General features: G+C 43.9%; 1 protein-coding gene across 1 annotated transcript in view; it reads right to left on the bottom strand.

Moving 5' to 3' along the window:
• Nucleotides 1-15608, bottom strand: part of SCGN (secretagogin, EF-hand calcium binding protein) — an 81443-nt gene that overhangs the window by 22767 nt on the left and 43068 nt on the right. The window contains exons 6-8 of the mRNA XM_075828398.1: nucleotides 4119-4196; nucleotides 2675-2730; nucleotides 1655-1700 (exon numbers count right to left, since the gene is read on the bottom strand). Of these exons, the coding sequence (XP_075684513.1) occupies nucleotides 1655-1700; nucleotides 2675-2730; nucleotides 4119-4196 (180 nt within the window). The remainder of the gene's footprint in view (nucleotides 1-1654; nucleotides 1701-2674; nucleotides 2731-4118; nucleotides 4197-15608) is intronic.

Here is a 15608-nt window from a genome sequence, read left to right on the forward strand (position 1 = left end):
TAACTTGATTTAGGTAAAATGTGCTTTTTTGCTGTGACCAGGGAAAAACCGTGCTGTTTAATCGCACAGCTTTGACTTGAATCACGGCAAAAAACGCTTTTTGACCGTGATGTGTAAACCCAGTATTTTAACACCAACATATTCCAGAGTAGTTTACTAAGAATGCTGTCACAGTCTATTTTCTTAGAGGTGTTTGCAATCTGAATTCCTTATCTCAAGCACAAACAGTCACCCTAGGGCAAATTTCATAAGAGGCCAATTAAAGGAACAGTGTCACCCCCTAAAAATTTTTAATATCAGTTTGATGTTAGTGTTTTATTAAAAACATTTGGATTAATTTGTGTGTTTGTGTGTTACTTTTTCTTATTTTTACACTTTTTCTTTCCTATGGGGGCTGCCATTTTTTTTTTCCATTTCTGTATGTGTCGATTAACGACACATACAGACATGGAATACGGCAGCTCCAGTCCCATAGGGACTGCGAACGGGGCCCGTTCCATCCACTATGTTGTACGCCGCTGTGTGGGAACGGCGCATGCGCCGCTCCCACACAGTTCAATTTGAAATGCGCGCCGCCCGGCGCCATTTTCCTGTGGACCGGAAGTCGCGGCCGGACAGTAAGATTACTACTTCCGGTCGCGGCTTCCGGACTTGTGCACATGGAGCAGCGGCAGCAGACGGAGCGGACGGACCGGAGGGAGCGGCGGCGACTGGAGCAGGTAAGTGATTTCTGTGTATGTACGTGTTTTAGTGTGTGTTTACTAGTGTATGTAAACCTTCTACACTGTGTGTTAGCTCAAAAAATGGCGACACACAGTGTAGGAGGTTAGACCGTTCAATCCTCTCGTTTCTCCCGGCACTAGCCAGGATAAAGGAGGGGGGGATTCTGAGAGCTCACTAGAGCGAGGGATTTTTACCCAATTTTGCAGCATAAAGCAATATGGTTGCTTTACCACATGCAATTGAAGGGCATATCTCTCATTCTAATAAGTTCCCATTATCATGTTTTTGTACTATATTTCGGTGCTACATTGGTAAAAAGTTATTTTTTTCCAATTCAGACATTTATGGTATCCATAGGATATTGATATGCCATGCATATGGACCTCCGTTCTTGACATAGGTGTGGGTCCCAGAGTTGTGACCTGTATCTATCAGACATTTATGTCATATCCTTAATATATCCCATGAATGTCTCAGTTGGGGATAATTTTTAACAATTAGACTTGTAATATCTACTTATAAAAAGATCTGTATTAAACACTGCTATTAAACAAGTGAGCGCTTATCGCCATTGTTATTGCCGTTATCCATAAATTGTTGAACACTTCAGCTTTTACAAGTTGCACTTTTTGCCTTCCTTTCCTAGTACTGGTGAAGTAATTCTACTGTTCAAACCTTTACAACTCCTATAAATACACATCTGTTTAGTTTCTGTAAATGGGGATTCTGCATGTATATGCAGAATATGTTTTTGCTTATTTAATTTGTTCAAATTATTCTATTTGTCTTTAATATAGCCTGTTGCTATTACCCTGTTGCTAAAAAGATGCTTAACAGACAATGGTTACATAACGGAAGAAGGTGAACTTCACAGGGGAAAAAAATTAAGATACTACCAATGTTACGATTCTGATGCTTCAGTAATACTCACATCCATTTTAAACTGAAGAAGGAAATTCTCTTGAAGTGCCAATATCCTGAAAAAAATTAGAGGTTGAAAATAACATTTGTTCCTGTGTCGCAGAGGTAAAAAGTGTGTCCTTTAGGCTATGTTCACATGCGGCAGATTTGGTGCAGAAATTTATAAAACATTAAATCCTATCCATACATTTGAATGGAGTTGTTTTTGCAGAATGTGCATGGATTTTTTTCAACACCCATTTAGCTGTATGAAACAGATTTTCAGTCTCTTATAGGTACTGTATGTGACTCATGGTGTACTATTAAAACAATATATTTAAAAATAAACGGTCTCAACATTGAAGCTACCAAGGCGCATGAAGGCCGTTATGTGGGAACTTTTCACTGTAGGCGTAAGGACAGAAGGCATATGGGTGTGCTAGGTATGACTACGAGAGTAAGAAAAGATATGACACAATGAGAAGTGAGAGGAAAAAGGGGACAGCGCAGAAGAGTCTGTGTATAATTGTAGACATGTTGGGTGACCACAGGACCAAAGCTCTTTATACTGCCTACAAAATAGCTAACAATGACTGCCCTCTCTTGTAGTAGAAAGAACAGCTTTGCAACACAAAAAAACAAAACACTGTGTAGATTAAAAGAAGAGGAACATTCATGAGTACCTGTACATTTCATTAGTTGGGCAGAAATGCATTTAAGTGTTGAAAATGGTATGTACATGTCAAGCAATATATTGAAAAACACATGTATAAGGTCAAATTCCACTCGGCTCTATATTAAATGTAAATAGAGTAAAGACAACTATTCTGTAATAGCTTCAAAAAACATTTGTCGATACAAGAGGAAAAGCAAGGTTTTTTACAAATGAAAATATATTGCTCTTGAAAATATTAATAAAACATTACAGTTCATGCATGAGGAAAGCATTAATCCAATAAAACATTTCTATAAGAGCTCTTAGGTATAGACCTCCAGCGAGTAATACCGTTAAGGGGATGACACATTCAGAACGTCAGTATAAGACACTTACTTTGCCAAGTCATTTAAATCCAAACGGCCATCTTTATTCTTGTCAAAGAGTTTCATCTAAAGCAGGTAAACACTATTAGTCATTATCTACAATTATTAAGAGAAATAAAACTAAATGCCCAATCCCTGTGTCTGTAAAATGGAAAACATTTCAATGTCATTTAATGATAATGTTCCCATACAAATGTGTTTAAAAACATGTATTTCTTCAAATAACAGTGGAGGTGGTCGGCCTGCTGGAAATAAACGGCTATCTATTATGTGCTAAACAGAGATGCTTTTAGTAGTTGGTCTTCCATATTAGAATTCAATGACTTGGGAAGGAGGTTCAATGGGTTTAGCAGGCTGCTTTCAGGGAACAACCATGTTCTCTCTAAAAAGGAGCTGGGAAGGGAAGTTATTCTCCATGCCGTGTGCAGAGTCTATGGGTATAAGCAAATCTAGGCTCCCAGGTTTTTGCTAAGGTGGTAGGCCCCTCTGCTTTACTACAACGGTAGTTCCACCCCTGTTTGCACATTGGACCTTAAAATCAACATAAACCCTTGCACACCATTTTGCTTTGTGTATTTTTGTTTTATATATAAATATGTCCAAAATTAGGTGCTGATTAATCTTCTAATATATCTTTATAGTGGTCAGAGCTGCATATTGCCTATTTCTGCTGGTAGAAGAATAGAGTCACAGCGCGGTAACCAATCAATGTCAGCATAGAAGGAGCGCATAATGAAAGCTATCATAGAAAGAGGAGTCAATTTAGTGGTCAGCGTCATAGACGCTGTATCTTGTAATTACTCTAATGATGCCATGCTAATGCGGCCAAACATACACATCTGTTGGGTGTAACCGGTGTAACCGAGAGTGTAGGGCTTTTTAATTGTTCATGTCCGCAATTCCTCTATTAAATACTTGCAACTAAACAGCGGAGTTATGTATTTTGATGCTAGCTAAACAGTTATAGATTGCCGTGGGAGATTAGAGCTCAGTTCTCACGGTGAACCAAGTTGCAGAGTGCTTTGCTTAACAAACATGTGAATGGAAAGAATTTACAATAAATCATAATAGGCTATGCAATCGCCAGTGAAGAAAGTGGGATTGAATGTGGTCATAATTAATTTTAACCACTCCTTTCTTTATTTGTAAATAATATATAGGGTCTGAGCACAGAATACATTCATTAGAGTGTTTGAATAAAAGCTAGGTTTTAAGATCCTGTAGGTAGAGAGTGGTTTATACTTTTTTTGACCACAGGAGGTTGTCTATGGAATATATGATTTATAAGAACCCCCTTCAGAAGATTTGTGATATTAACGCTTGTCTATAAATTCCTTGAATTGTTGTTTTAAAATACAATTTCAAATAGTTTCTCCTAAAGGAAAAAAAGCCGTTTTAAAACCACAAATAATGCTATTCCAACTAAATTAGCATTTTTTTGAAGTTACACTTACCATTGTGTCAGTGTATTCATCCAGTTTATCGCCAGTGATCTTTTTTTTATGTTGTAAGAAGAGATCTTGCAGGAAATTCTGGTTTAACAAACATAAAAACAAAAACTTTGAGCTCTTCAGGACATTTTAGGACATTCAGGATCAAATATATGTATGTAGAGTATTCTTTACTGTGATCCAGAGTTTATTTTATGTTAAATGGGATGTCCCAACTAGACAATCTCCTTTAAGAATACAGCCACCCCTGCAATTGGCTGATAATTACAGGTTCATCATCTGAATTATTTGCCAGTCAGCGAATATCACCTGTGGCATGTAGGTAGCCACAAACACATTGGCCCACATTTACTAAAATAAGTTATGAGCAGACATAGATTTGCACCATTTTCGCAGAATTGACTTAATAAATTCAACCTAAACTACGTCTCCTAGCGATCATGCGAGTGATAAGAAAAGTTGCTAACTTTTAAGAAACCATAGTCATGTCGCGCAACTTTTTCAGTTTTTCTTTTAGACACTTTCTTTTTTTAGTTTTAAATAATTTATTAAATTATCATTCAAAACAGCAAATAATGGCATAAGGGTCACAAAAGTTTATATCCTTGTTACCCCCAGCACTATAACAACAAATCCACCCCCCCCCCCACCTTTCCCAAGCACTCGGAGAGAAGTACTAATACGCTAATCAGAAAACGTATAAATATCTTGTCTGTCAAACAGGCGTTTCATTAATCTTTCCCAGTATTTCCTCTGATCTCCTTCCTTCTGGTATATATGCACCCACTCTAGAGTAGCAAAAAAACTTTAGTGTATTTAGAAACTCCAAATAATGCAGTACACGAGGTTTTAGCCATGGATTCAAGATAATCTTCTTTGCTGTCAATGTCAGTAAGGAGATAATTCTACTGGTTTTCATTTCATATACTTCTAAATCGGAGTTGAAAATAAGGGTCCAGGGGTTTAGAGTTACAGGTTGATCCAATACAGAGTTTATAAACAAAACCTAACAAAACAAATCCTCTAAATCTGTGGGCATCTCCAAAGAGAATGCCATAATCCAGCCTTAGGAAGTGCATATTTTGGGCATATATCAGTTGGTTGTTGTTCCTCTAGAGTTATTTTGGGTCTTAGTAGTTTTAGGTATAAAACCGACATTAAAAGCACCATACACACTAAAACGTATCTTCCGTTGGAGTTCCCTTAATATCTCAGATTTTGTCGTTCATTACATTAATAATCTTCCACCCCTTATATAATTTTTTCTGAATTTCAATGGGTGTTATTTTAATATCTGAAAAAACAAAAAGGAGACCCCCTAGTGGCTGGCAGGGATAATTAGACAATGAAGAGAAATGTGCCAAGGCACAGAGTCCCAGTTTCCCAGCCACCAGTCGACTAGTCGATAAGTATCAGTAAAGGCAGTTAAAATATAACTTTTATTATGTATCAAACAGACAGACAACACTAAAGAGTTAAAATTATATCAAGAGACGGCCAGTGTGTGTCACAGGAGTCAGTGTGCATGCACCCAGTACAACGCTGGACGCAGTGAGAGAGACTGATTCGGCAGCTGCAGACTGCCGTGCATAGAAACAGTCCCCCACGGGTAGAAGCAATGACTGGACCGTCAGTGATAGATTAAGATGGCGTTAGCCCCCCCGACATGTTTCGCTGCAGAAGCAGCGTCCTCAGGGGATAGCCCCGTGTTATCTCCTGAGGACGCTGCTTCTGCAGCGAAACATGTCGGGGGGGCTAACGCCATCTTAATCTATCACTGACGGTCCAGTCATTGCTTCTACCCGTGGGGGACTGTTTCTATGCACGGCAGTCTGCAGCTGCCGAATCAGTCTCTCTCACTGCGTCCAGCGTTGTACTGGGTGCATGCACACTGACTCCTGTGACACACACTGGCCGTCTCTTGATATAATTTTAACTCTTTAGTGTTGTCTGTCTGTTTGATACATAATAAAAGTTATATTTTAACTGCCTTTACTGATACTTATCGACTAGTCGACTGGTGGCTGGGAAACTGGGACTCTGTGCCTTGGCACATTTCTCTTCATTATTTTAATATCTGGGTCAATTTATTTTGCCCATTTTTTAGACACTTTTCATAAATGAGGCTCAATGGAAAATTACGTAATTAATAGTTATGCAGAGACCTTTGGACTGGGAGCCTGGTCATGAGGAATTTTTTACAGTGGCTCTGTGCTTTGGCTTATAAAAAAGGGTGAAGACCTCTCCTATATGACATTCATATGCCCTAATAGGCATAGTAGATAGTGCTTTGTAGCATTGGTCCAATGGGTTTTACTGCACTGTACAAATTTAGGTTTTATCTCTTTATTTTCACAATTCGAAAACCTACTTAGTCCATGAGCAAAAATAAACAGATACAGTGAGAAATATGTTCGAATTGTTCCCTTGGCGCTGGCTGTTGTCAAATCGTTTGTAGGTGGAATCGTGCAAACAGATAGTAGTCCCAAAAGATTTATTGCAATGTGTATAAAAGCAATGCATTTCAAAGTCGGACAGGCTTCTTCATCAGGCAGAACACATCAGATAAAAAAAAACACCAAATTGGAGCATTATATGTGAAAGGTTACACTGGGTGCGTTTTTTAAAAAGAGTTGATATGAAATCCTATATGCTATAATAAAATCTGAGAAAGTTAAAGGATTGTTTCAAGGGCTAAGAACAATGTATCCTGTATTGGAATAAATAAATATATTTTAAAAAACTTATCAAATGTCGTTATTGTAAAGATTGTTATTAGCAAGTTCATCATAGGTGAAGAACTTTAAACATTTAGCAGGGGTTCAAAGAGAATTTGTCTTGGAGTATTGGATCGGGGTAAGAAGATGTGATGTAGTACAATCTCTGCATGAGAGTAGCACAGATGAAGACCTGAGGAGTTGGCTTAGTGTTTATGGCTATATCCTGGGGGGGGATACCCGAGTATGATTGGCATATCAATCCTGGTGTTCCTATTAGAGCAATCAATGCTGCTACCCGTAGGTAGCCACTGTGATCTTTGGTTGGGTATGACGTTTCTGTGCTTCTATTAAAGCTGTATTCTCACAGTTTTATAAATCTAAAAGCGTCCATTGGTAACCAAGGAGAGCTTGGAACGCAAGTGTCATGCTACGGAAACTTGATGTGTTCAATTCTAAGAAAATGCATTTTGTTTCACATAGGGCAACTGGGAAAATATTAAGTGAACATTACGTAACGAAAGCAGCTTCCGAAAGCAGGAAGGTTCAGCCACATTGGTCGTCTGCTAAGTTTAGCTTTGAGATAATACCCTTGTCTGATCGTGGTATTATTGCTGTGTGAGCCTGTACACGTTAAACTAAGTAAATTGGGGAAGCCTGTTGTAAAGGATCTGCCAGGTACTACGTCTGTGTATACTCCCGGGATTAATCAGTCGACACCTGAGGCCAGACCTCTTAGACTGACACCGGCTCCCACCAACCAGGGTGGCAGGCTCAGGAGTGGGAGAGCCTATCGCGGCCTGGTCAGTCGGAGTTAGCTCCGCCCCCTGTCCATTTATACCTGCCGTGTTCTCTTCCTCAGTGCTTCTTATTCTTCTTGGATTCCTGGCCCACTGCTGCCTTGCTCCAGCCTGCTTTTGCCGTGCTTCTGCCTTGCTTCAGTTCCGCTTATCCTGCTTCGCTTTGCCCCTGGCTTGCTTCCTGCTCCGTGCTCTAGTTGGTATACTCCACTACATCCTGATCCTTACTGACTCATTCACCGCTCCGTTTCCTCGCGGCGTTCCGTGGGCTACTGCCCCTTCCCTTGCGTGTTCCCTGTTTGTACTCCCTTGCACTTAGACAGCGTAAGGACCGCCGCCAAGATGTACCCCGTCGCCTAGGGCGGGTCGTTGCAAGTAGGCAGGGACACGGCGGTGGGTAGATTAGGGCTCACTTGTTCCCTTCACCTCCTTCCTGCCATTACATAATAACAAGCCCATACCTAGTCTACCATTTCTCCTACGCTGACGCTATCATGGACCCCCTTGAGACCCTGACCCAGCAGATGCAGGGCCTCTCCCTACAGGCCCTGGCTCAGAGGGTCAACCAGGGTGACGCTGCCTTAGTAGTACCCCTCACCTCACCTCTAGAACCCGACCTCAAGTTACCTGACCGGTTCTCAGGGGACCGTAAGACTTTTCTCTCCTTCCGGGAGAGTTGCAGACTTTATTTCCGCCTAAAACCTCACTCCTCATGAATTCCGCATGGACCCTGCCAAGGTTCAGGCTGTGGCGGAATGGGTCCAACCTGCCTCCCTGAAGGCGCTACAGTGTTTTTTGGGGTTCGCTAACTATTACAGGAGATTTATTGCCAACTTCTCGGTCGTCGCTAAGCCTCTTACGGACCTTACTCGCAAGGGTGCTGATGTCCTCCATTGGCCCCCTGAGGCCGTCCAGGCTTTTGAGACCCTCAAGAAGTGCTTTATCTCGGCCCCCGTGCTGGTTCAGCCCAACCAAAGGGAGCCATTTATTGTGGAGGTTGACGCATCTGAGGTGGGAGTGGGGGCCGTCTTGTCCCAGGGTACCAGCTCCCTCACCCATCTCCGCCCCTGTGCTTACTTCTCTAGGAAGTTTTCGCCCACGGAGAGTAACTATGATATTGGCAACCGCAAACTTTTAGACATTAAATGGGCTTTTGAAGAGTGGCGTCACTTCCTGGAGGGGGCCAGACACCAGGTAACGGTCCTTACTGACCACAAGAATCTGGTTTTCCTAGAATCTGCCCGGAGGCTTAATCCTAGACAAGCTCGTTGGGCACTATTCTTTACCAGATTTAATTTCTTGGTTACCTATAGGGCTGGGTCCAAAAATATTAAGGCTGATGCACTCTCACGTAGTTTCATGGCCAATTCTCCTTCCGAGAAGGATCCTGCTTGTATTTTACCCCCTGGTATAATCGTTTCTGCCACTGATTCTGATTTAGCTTCTGACATCGCGGCTGATCAAGGTTCAGCTCCCGGGAACCTCCCTGGGGACAAACTGTTTGTCCCCCTGCAATACCGGCTAAGGGTACTCAGGGAAAACCATGACTCTGCACTATCTGGTCATCCTGGCATCTTGGGTACCAAAGACCTCATTACCAGAAACTATTGGTGGCCTGGGTTGCCTAAAGACGTTAGGGCTTACGTCGCCGCTTGTGAGGTTTGTGCTAGGTCCAAGACCCCTAGGTCCCGACCTGCGGGCTTACTACGTTCCATGCCCATTCCCCAGAGACCTTGGACCCATATCTCCATGGATTTTATCACCGATTTGCCTCCATCTCAGGGCAAGTCGGTGGTGTGGGTGGTAGTAGACCGCTTCAGCAAGATGTGCCACTTTGTGCCCCTTAAGAAACTACCTAACGCCAAGACGTTAGCTTCTTTGTTTGTTAAACACATTCTGCGTCTCCATGGGGCCCCAGTCAATATAGTTTCTGACAGAGGGGTACAATTTGTTTCCCTATTTTGGAGAGCTTTTTGTAAAAAGTTGGAGATTGATCTGTCCTTCTCCTCCGCCTTCCATCCCGAAACTAATGGCCAAACGGAAAGGACTAACCAATCCCTGGAACAATATTTAAGATGTTTCATCTCTGACTGTCAATTTGATTGGGTCTCATTCCTTCCCCTCGCCGAATTTTCCCTGAATAACCGGGTCAGTAACTCGTCAGGGGTCTCCCCGTTTTTCTGTAATTTCGGGTTTAACCCAAGGTTCTCCTCCGTTTCTCCTGGTTGTTCTAATAATCCCGAGGTAGAGGACGTTCATCGGGAACTGTGCACAGTCTGCGCCCAGGTTCAGAAGAACCTAGAGGCGTCCCAGAGCGTACAAAAGATTCAGGCTGATAGTAGACGTTCTGCTAACCCCCGGTTTGTCGTCGGGGATCTGGTCTGGTTGTCGTCCAGGAACTTGCGCCTTAAGGTCCCGTCCAGGAAGTTTGCTCCCCGATTTATTGGACCTTATAAGATCATTGAAGTCCTCAACCCTGTATCCTTCCGTCTGGAGCTGCCCCCATCCTTTCGCATACATGACGTCTTCCATGCCTCCCTCCTTAAACGCTGCTCCCCGTCCTGGTCCCCCTCCTGTTCCCGTTCTCACCCCTGAGGGGGTGGAATTCGAGGTGGCCAAGATTATGGACAGTAGGATGATCCAGGGCTCCCTCCAGTACCTGGTCCATTGGAGAGGATACGGGCTGGAGGAGAGGACTTGGGTACCTGCTCGTGATGTTCATGCTGGGGTATTGATCAGGAGGTTCCACCTTCTCTTCCCAACTAAACCGGGTCCTCTTAGTAAGGGTCCGGTGGCCCCTCATAAAAGGGGGAGTACTGTAAAGGATCTGCCAGGTACTACGTCTGTGTATACTCCCGGGATTAATCAGTCGACACCTGAGGCCAGACCTCTTAGACTGACACCGGCTCCCACCAACCAGGGTGGCAGGCTCAGGAGTGGGAGAGCCTATCGCGGCCTGGTCAGTCGGAGTTAGCTCCGCCCCCTGTCCATTTATACCTGCCGTGTTCTCTTCCTCAGTGCTTGTTATTCTTCTTGGATTCCTGGCCCACTGCTGCCTTGCTCCAGCCTGCTTCTGCCGTGCTTCTGCCTTGCTTCAGTTCCGCTTATCCTGCTTCGCTTTGCCCCTGGCTTGCTTCCTGCTCCGTGCTCTCGTTGGTATACTCCACTACATCCTGATCCTGACTGACTCATTCACCGCTCCGTTTCCTCGCGGCGTTCCGTGGGCTACTGCCCCTTCCCTTGCGTGTTCCCTGTTTGTACTCCCTTGCACTTAGACAGCGTAGGGACCGCCGCCAAGTTGTACCCCGTCGCCTAGGGCGGGTCGTTGCAAGTAGGCAGGGACACGGCGGTGGGTAGATTAGGGCTCACTTGTTCCCTTCACCTCCTTCCTGCCATTACACCTGTGTATTCAAGGGTGTTCCAGGTGGCCTAGGGAACCAATACCCTTGTATGATTGGTGTATCGTGCTGCTTTTGTACACATTGGAAAATCTTTTGGGACTACTATCTGTTTGTATGATTCTCCCTATGAACAATTTGAAAACTGGCAGCACAAAGGGAACAATCCAAACCTATTTCTCACTATATCTGTTTGCTTATCTATGGGCACAAGTTGCCCAGATCAGAACCCAGGCTGCAGCCCCACCATAGAGGTATGCTTCTTTGGATGTTGTGGTCCCAGCACAGCACAACCAGGTCAGCATAACCGATACATTTTACATTTCTTGCCTCCACAATGTGCGCCTTATGTGTTTTTATTATTTCTTTTAGCTCACATGAAAAAAATAGGCTTACAGGTGGAAAGCATTAGGCTGGCCATATTAATACAGAAGTGCTGTATCCCCCACTCCCCCCCCCCCCCCCAAACAAAAAAAAACAAAAAACTAAGATCAGTTCAAGGAATAAAGCTTTACAGTTTCCTTCATTTTTGGGGTCAACAAAATAAAAGCTGGCAAACATGCTGCACTGCCTGCACCCAATGTATTAGTTAGAACCTGACCCTCGGGATTGTAAGGTCTAGTGGAAGAAAGACTAATGCGAATAATTCATTATTCACTGTATCTGTATATAAAGGAGAATAATATTAAAAACATTAATGTTCGATTCCTTTTATAACTTGACCTTCTCCTGCCCTTGATGTGATATAACATAGTTACTATGCTACGACATAATATACAGGTTTTCACAAAATAAATGTGCCGAAGAATCTGCTCTTAATACTTGGTTGTGGACATTGGTATTGTTGATCGATGATGATAAGCGTTCCTTTTAGCGAGTGATTCACTTGGAGTAAGGACAGCATTATATATTGCTAAGTGGCATTGTCATTGACAGTGAGACCATTTTATCATAGCATCTATCAGTACATAATACCGCGGAGGACCAAGTGGATAAAATTAATGTTTTACTCATAGCTTGGCAAATGGAGTCATTAACTCTCTCTTCCCCTGGTTGAACTTGATGAACATGTGTTTTTTCAACCGTACTAGAGATGTAACTATGTAAATGACATGATGTATGTCCACATTGTTATAATGATAAGACGGACTACTTAATAAGTGTATGCCAGTCTGACTCGGAGCTGCCATTATTCCAGAGCTTGTGTTTGACACTGCAAAATGTCATTTACTTTCATTTACTAATGGCTCTGCGCAAAACATACGCTAAGTGGACGGTAATGTTTCCGCTGGGCAATGTGTTTACTTTCCAAACAGATGTGTCTTTTCCGCTGCACTCATTGAACACTCATGTGTTATGTATCAATGCTGAGCTAATAAGAATCGTTTATATGAGACCAAAGTACGCAAAATAAAATTTACGTAGATCAAAATATCAATATCTAGGCAGGAACCACAGTCTTATTTCATGTGTTGTCCTCACCAGATGTCTTCTTAAAATTAAAATAACTTTCTGTTTCTTTAGTTCATTAAATTAATGTGCTGTTCTTCATTAAAGAAGGCCTGTCACCTCTCCTGACATGTCTGTTTTAGTAAATACTTGTATTTCCAATTAACCCCTTCCCAACATTTGACGTATACTTACCTCATAGCCGGAAGGGGAAGTATGGACAGGGCTCATGGGCTGGGCCCGCTCTATACTACACGGGTATCGGCTGTATAATACATAACAGGATCTCGCTCATTTAAAACCTTAGATGCCGTGGTGAATAGTGACCGCGGCATATATGCCGTTTGAAAGAGGGGGTGCCCCCTTCGACATCTCATCGGTCCCCTGCAATGTTGCGATCGCGGGCTGCCGTTGGTTGTCATGGCAGCCTAGGGGCCGAATTAAGGCCCCCAGGTCTGCCATCTATGTGCCAATATTAATCCCTGCCTCCAGCAGGGCTTGATGGGAGCCTGTCAGCAACACTATATGCTGCAACACATTAGTATTGCAGTATATCGTGTAAGAGATCCAACAAACACTGGTTTAAGTCCCCTACGGGGATTAATAAAAAAACGTAAAAAGCAGTTGATTAAAATGTTTTTTATGTAGAAAACAAATATTAAAAGTTGAAAAAAAAATGTTTTCCCATGTACCCCCTAAAGAAATTTAACGAAAAATACATTAGATGCCAGAATCGCTAATCTTTTGGTCACCTCACTTCCCACAAAAAATTGAATAAAAAGTGATCAAAAAGTCTCATGTATCTGTAAAGGATCTGCCAGGCACAGCTTCGGAGTTAACTCCCAGAATTAATCAGTCAGCACCTGAGGCTACATCCCTGAGACTGACTCCTGCTTCCACCACTGTGGCTGGCAGGCTTAGGAGTGGGAGAGCCTATCGTAACCTGGCCAGACTCAGCTAGCTCCCGCCCTCGGTCTATTTAAGCCTGCCCTTCCTGTCCCTCTGTGCTGGTTATTATTTTCTTGTGGTTCCTGGCCCAGCTACAGCTCCTGCTATTTTTGATCCTGCTCCATACAGACCCTGGCTTACTGACTACTCTTCTGCTCTTCGTTTTGTACCTCGCACACTCCTGGCTTGACTCGGCTCGTTCACCACTCTGGTTGCTCACGGTGTTGCCGTGGGCAACTGCCCCTTTTCCTTGCTTGTGTTCCTTTGTATGTTTGTCGTGTTTGTCGTGCACTTACTGAGCGCAGGGACCGCCGCCCAGTTGTACCCCGTCGCCTAGGGCGGGTCGTTGCAAGTAGGCAGGGACAGAGTGGCGGGTAGATTAGGGCTCACTTGTCCGTCTCCCTACCCCCCGCCATTACATAATAACCAGCCCATACCTAGTCTACCCTGGTCCCTGACACCACTATGGATCCCCGTGAGACCCTGGCTCAGCAAATGCAGGGTCTCTCCCTACAAGTCCAGGCCCTGGCTCAGAGGGTCAACCAGCCTGATGCTACCTTGGTAGTTCCCCTCACCGCACCTCTTGAACCTCACCTCAAGTTGCCAGACCGGTTCTCAGGGGACCGGAGGGATTTTTTCTCCTTTCGGGAGAGTTGTAGGCTTTACTTTCGTTTAAAGCCTCATTCCTCAGGTTCTGAGAGCCAGCGGGTGGGTATAATTATGTCCCGGCTCCAGGAAGGGCCCCAAGAGTGGGCCTTCTCCTTGGCTCCTGACGCCCCTGAACTTTCCTCCGTTGATTGTTTTTTTTCTGCTCTCGGACTTATTTATGACGAGACTGACAGGACTGCCTTTGCCGAGAGTCAGCTGGTGACCTTAAGTCAGGGTAAGAGACCTGTTGAGGAGTATTGCTCTGACTTTCGGAAGTGGTGCGTAGCTTCTCGGTGGAATGACCCTGCGTTAAGGTGCCAGTTTAGGTTGGGTCTGTCGAATGCCCTGAAAGACCTGCTAGTTAGCTATCCCTCTTCTGACTCCCTAGACCAGGTTATGGCTTTAGCGGTACGACTTGACCGACGTCTCAGGGAACGACAACGTGAACGTTTATGTGTTTTCTCCTCCGACTCCCCCATGATGCCTCCCGAAGCTCCGTTGCTTCGTTCCTCCCCGAAAGATTCAGAGATACCTATGCAACTCGGGGCCTCCATGTCCCCCCAACAACGTAGAGAATTCTGCAGGAAGAATGGTCTCTGCTTCTACTGTGGGGACGACAAGCATCAAGTGAACAACTGTCCTAAGCGTAAGATTGCAGCCAGAGAACTTCCGCGTCTAAGTGATCATCGGGGAGGTCACTTGGGCGCACAGGTATTTCCCGTAAATATGAAACGTACTAAGATCTTGCTTCCCTTTCAGGTCTCGTTTGCTGGCCGGTCTGCCACTGGCAGTGCCTTCGTGGATTCAGGGTCCTCTACTAATATCATGTCTGTGGAATTTGCTATGTCTCTAGCTATGCCTCTGATTGATTTGCCTAAACCTGTCCCGGTAGTGGGTATCGACTCCACTCCTCTTGCTAATGGTTATTTTACTCAGCATACCCCTGTTTTTGAACTCCTTGTTGGCTCCATGCATTTGGAGCAATGCTCTGTACTGTTGATGCAGGGATTATCGTATGATTTGGTTCTAGGTCTTCCCTGGTTGCAGTTGCATAATCCCACATTTGACTGGAATACTGGGGAGCTAACCAAATGGGGTAATGAATGTTGTACGTCATGTTTTTCTGTTAATTCTATTTCTCCCCCTAAGGAGGCGAATACGCTACCCGAGTTTGTTCAGGACTTCGCTGATGTTTTCTCTAAGGAGGCCTCCGAAGTGTTACCTCCTCATAGAGAATACGATTGCGCTATCGAATTGGTACCAGGAGCTAAGCTTCCTAAGGGTAGGATATTTAATCTTTCTTGTCCCGAACGTGAAGCCATGAGAGTGTATATCCAGGAATCCCTGGCCAAGGGTTACATTCGTCCCTCTTCTTCTCCGGTAGGTGCTGGCTTCTTCTTCGTAGGGAAGAAGGATGGTGGTCTTAGGCCATGCATTGACTACCGTAGCCTGAATAAGGTCACGGTAAGAAACCAGTATCCCCTTCCTTTGATTCCTGATCTCTTTAATCAGGTTCAGGGGGCGCAATGGTTT

Source organism: Rhinoderma darwinii, chromosome 5 (assembly GCF_050947455.1).
Source record: "Rhinoderma darwinii isolate aRhiDar2 chromosome 5, aRhiDar2.hap1, whole genome shotgun sequence".
NCBI lineage: Eukaryota > Metazoa > Chordata > Amphibia > Anura > Rhinodermatidae > Rhinoderma > Rhinoderma darwinii.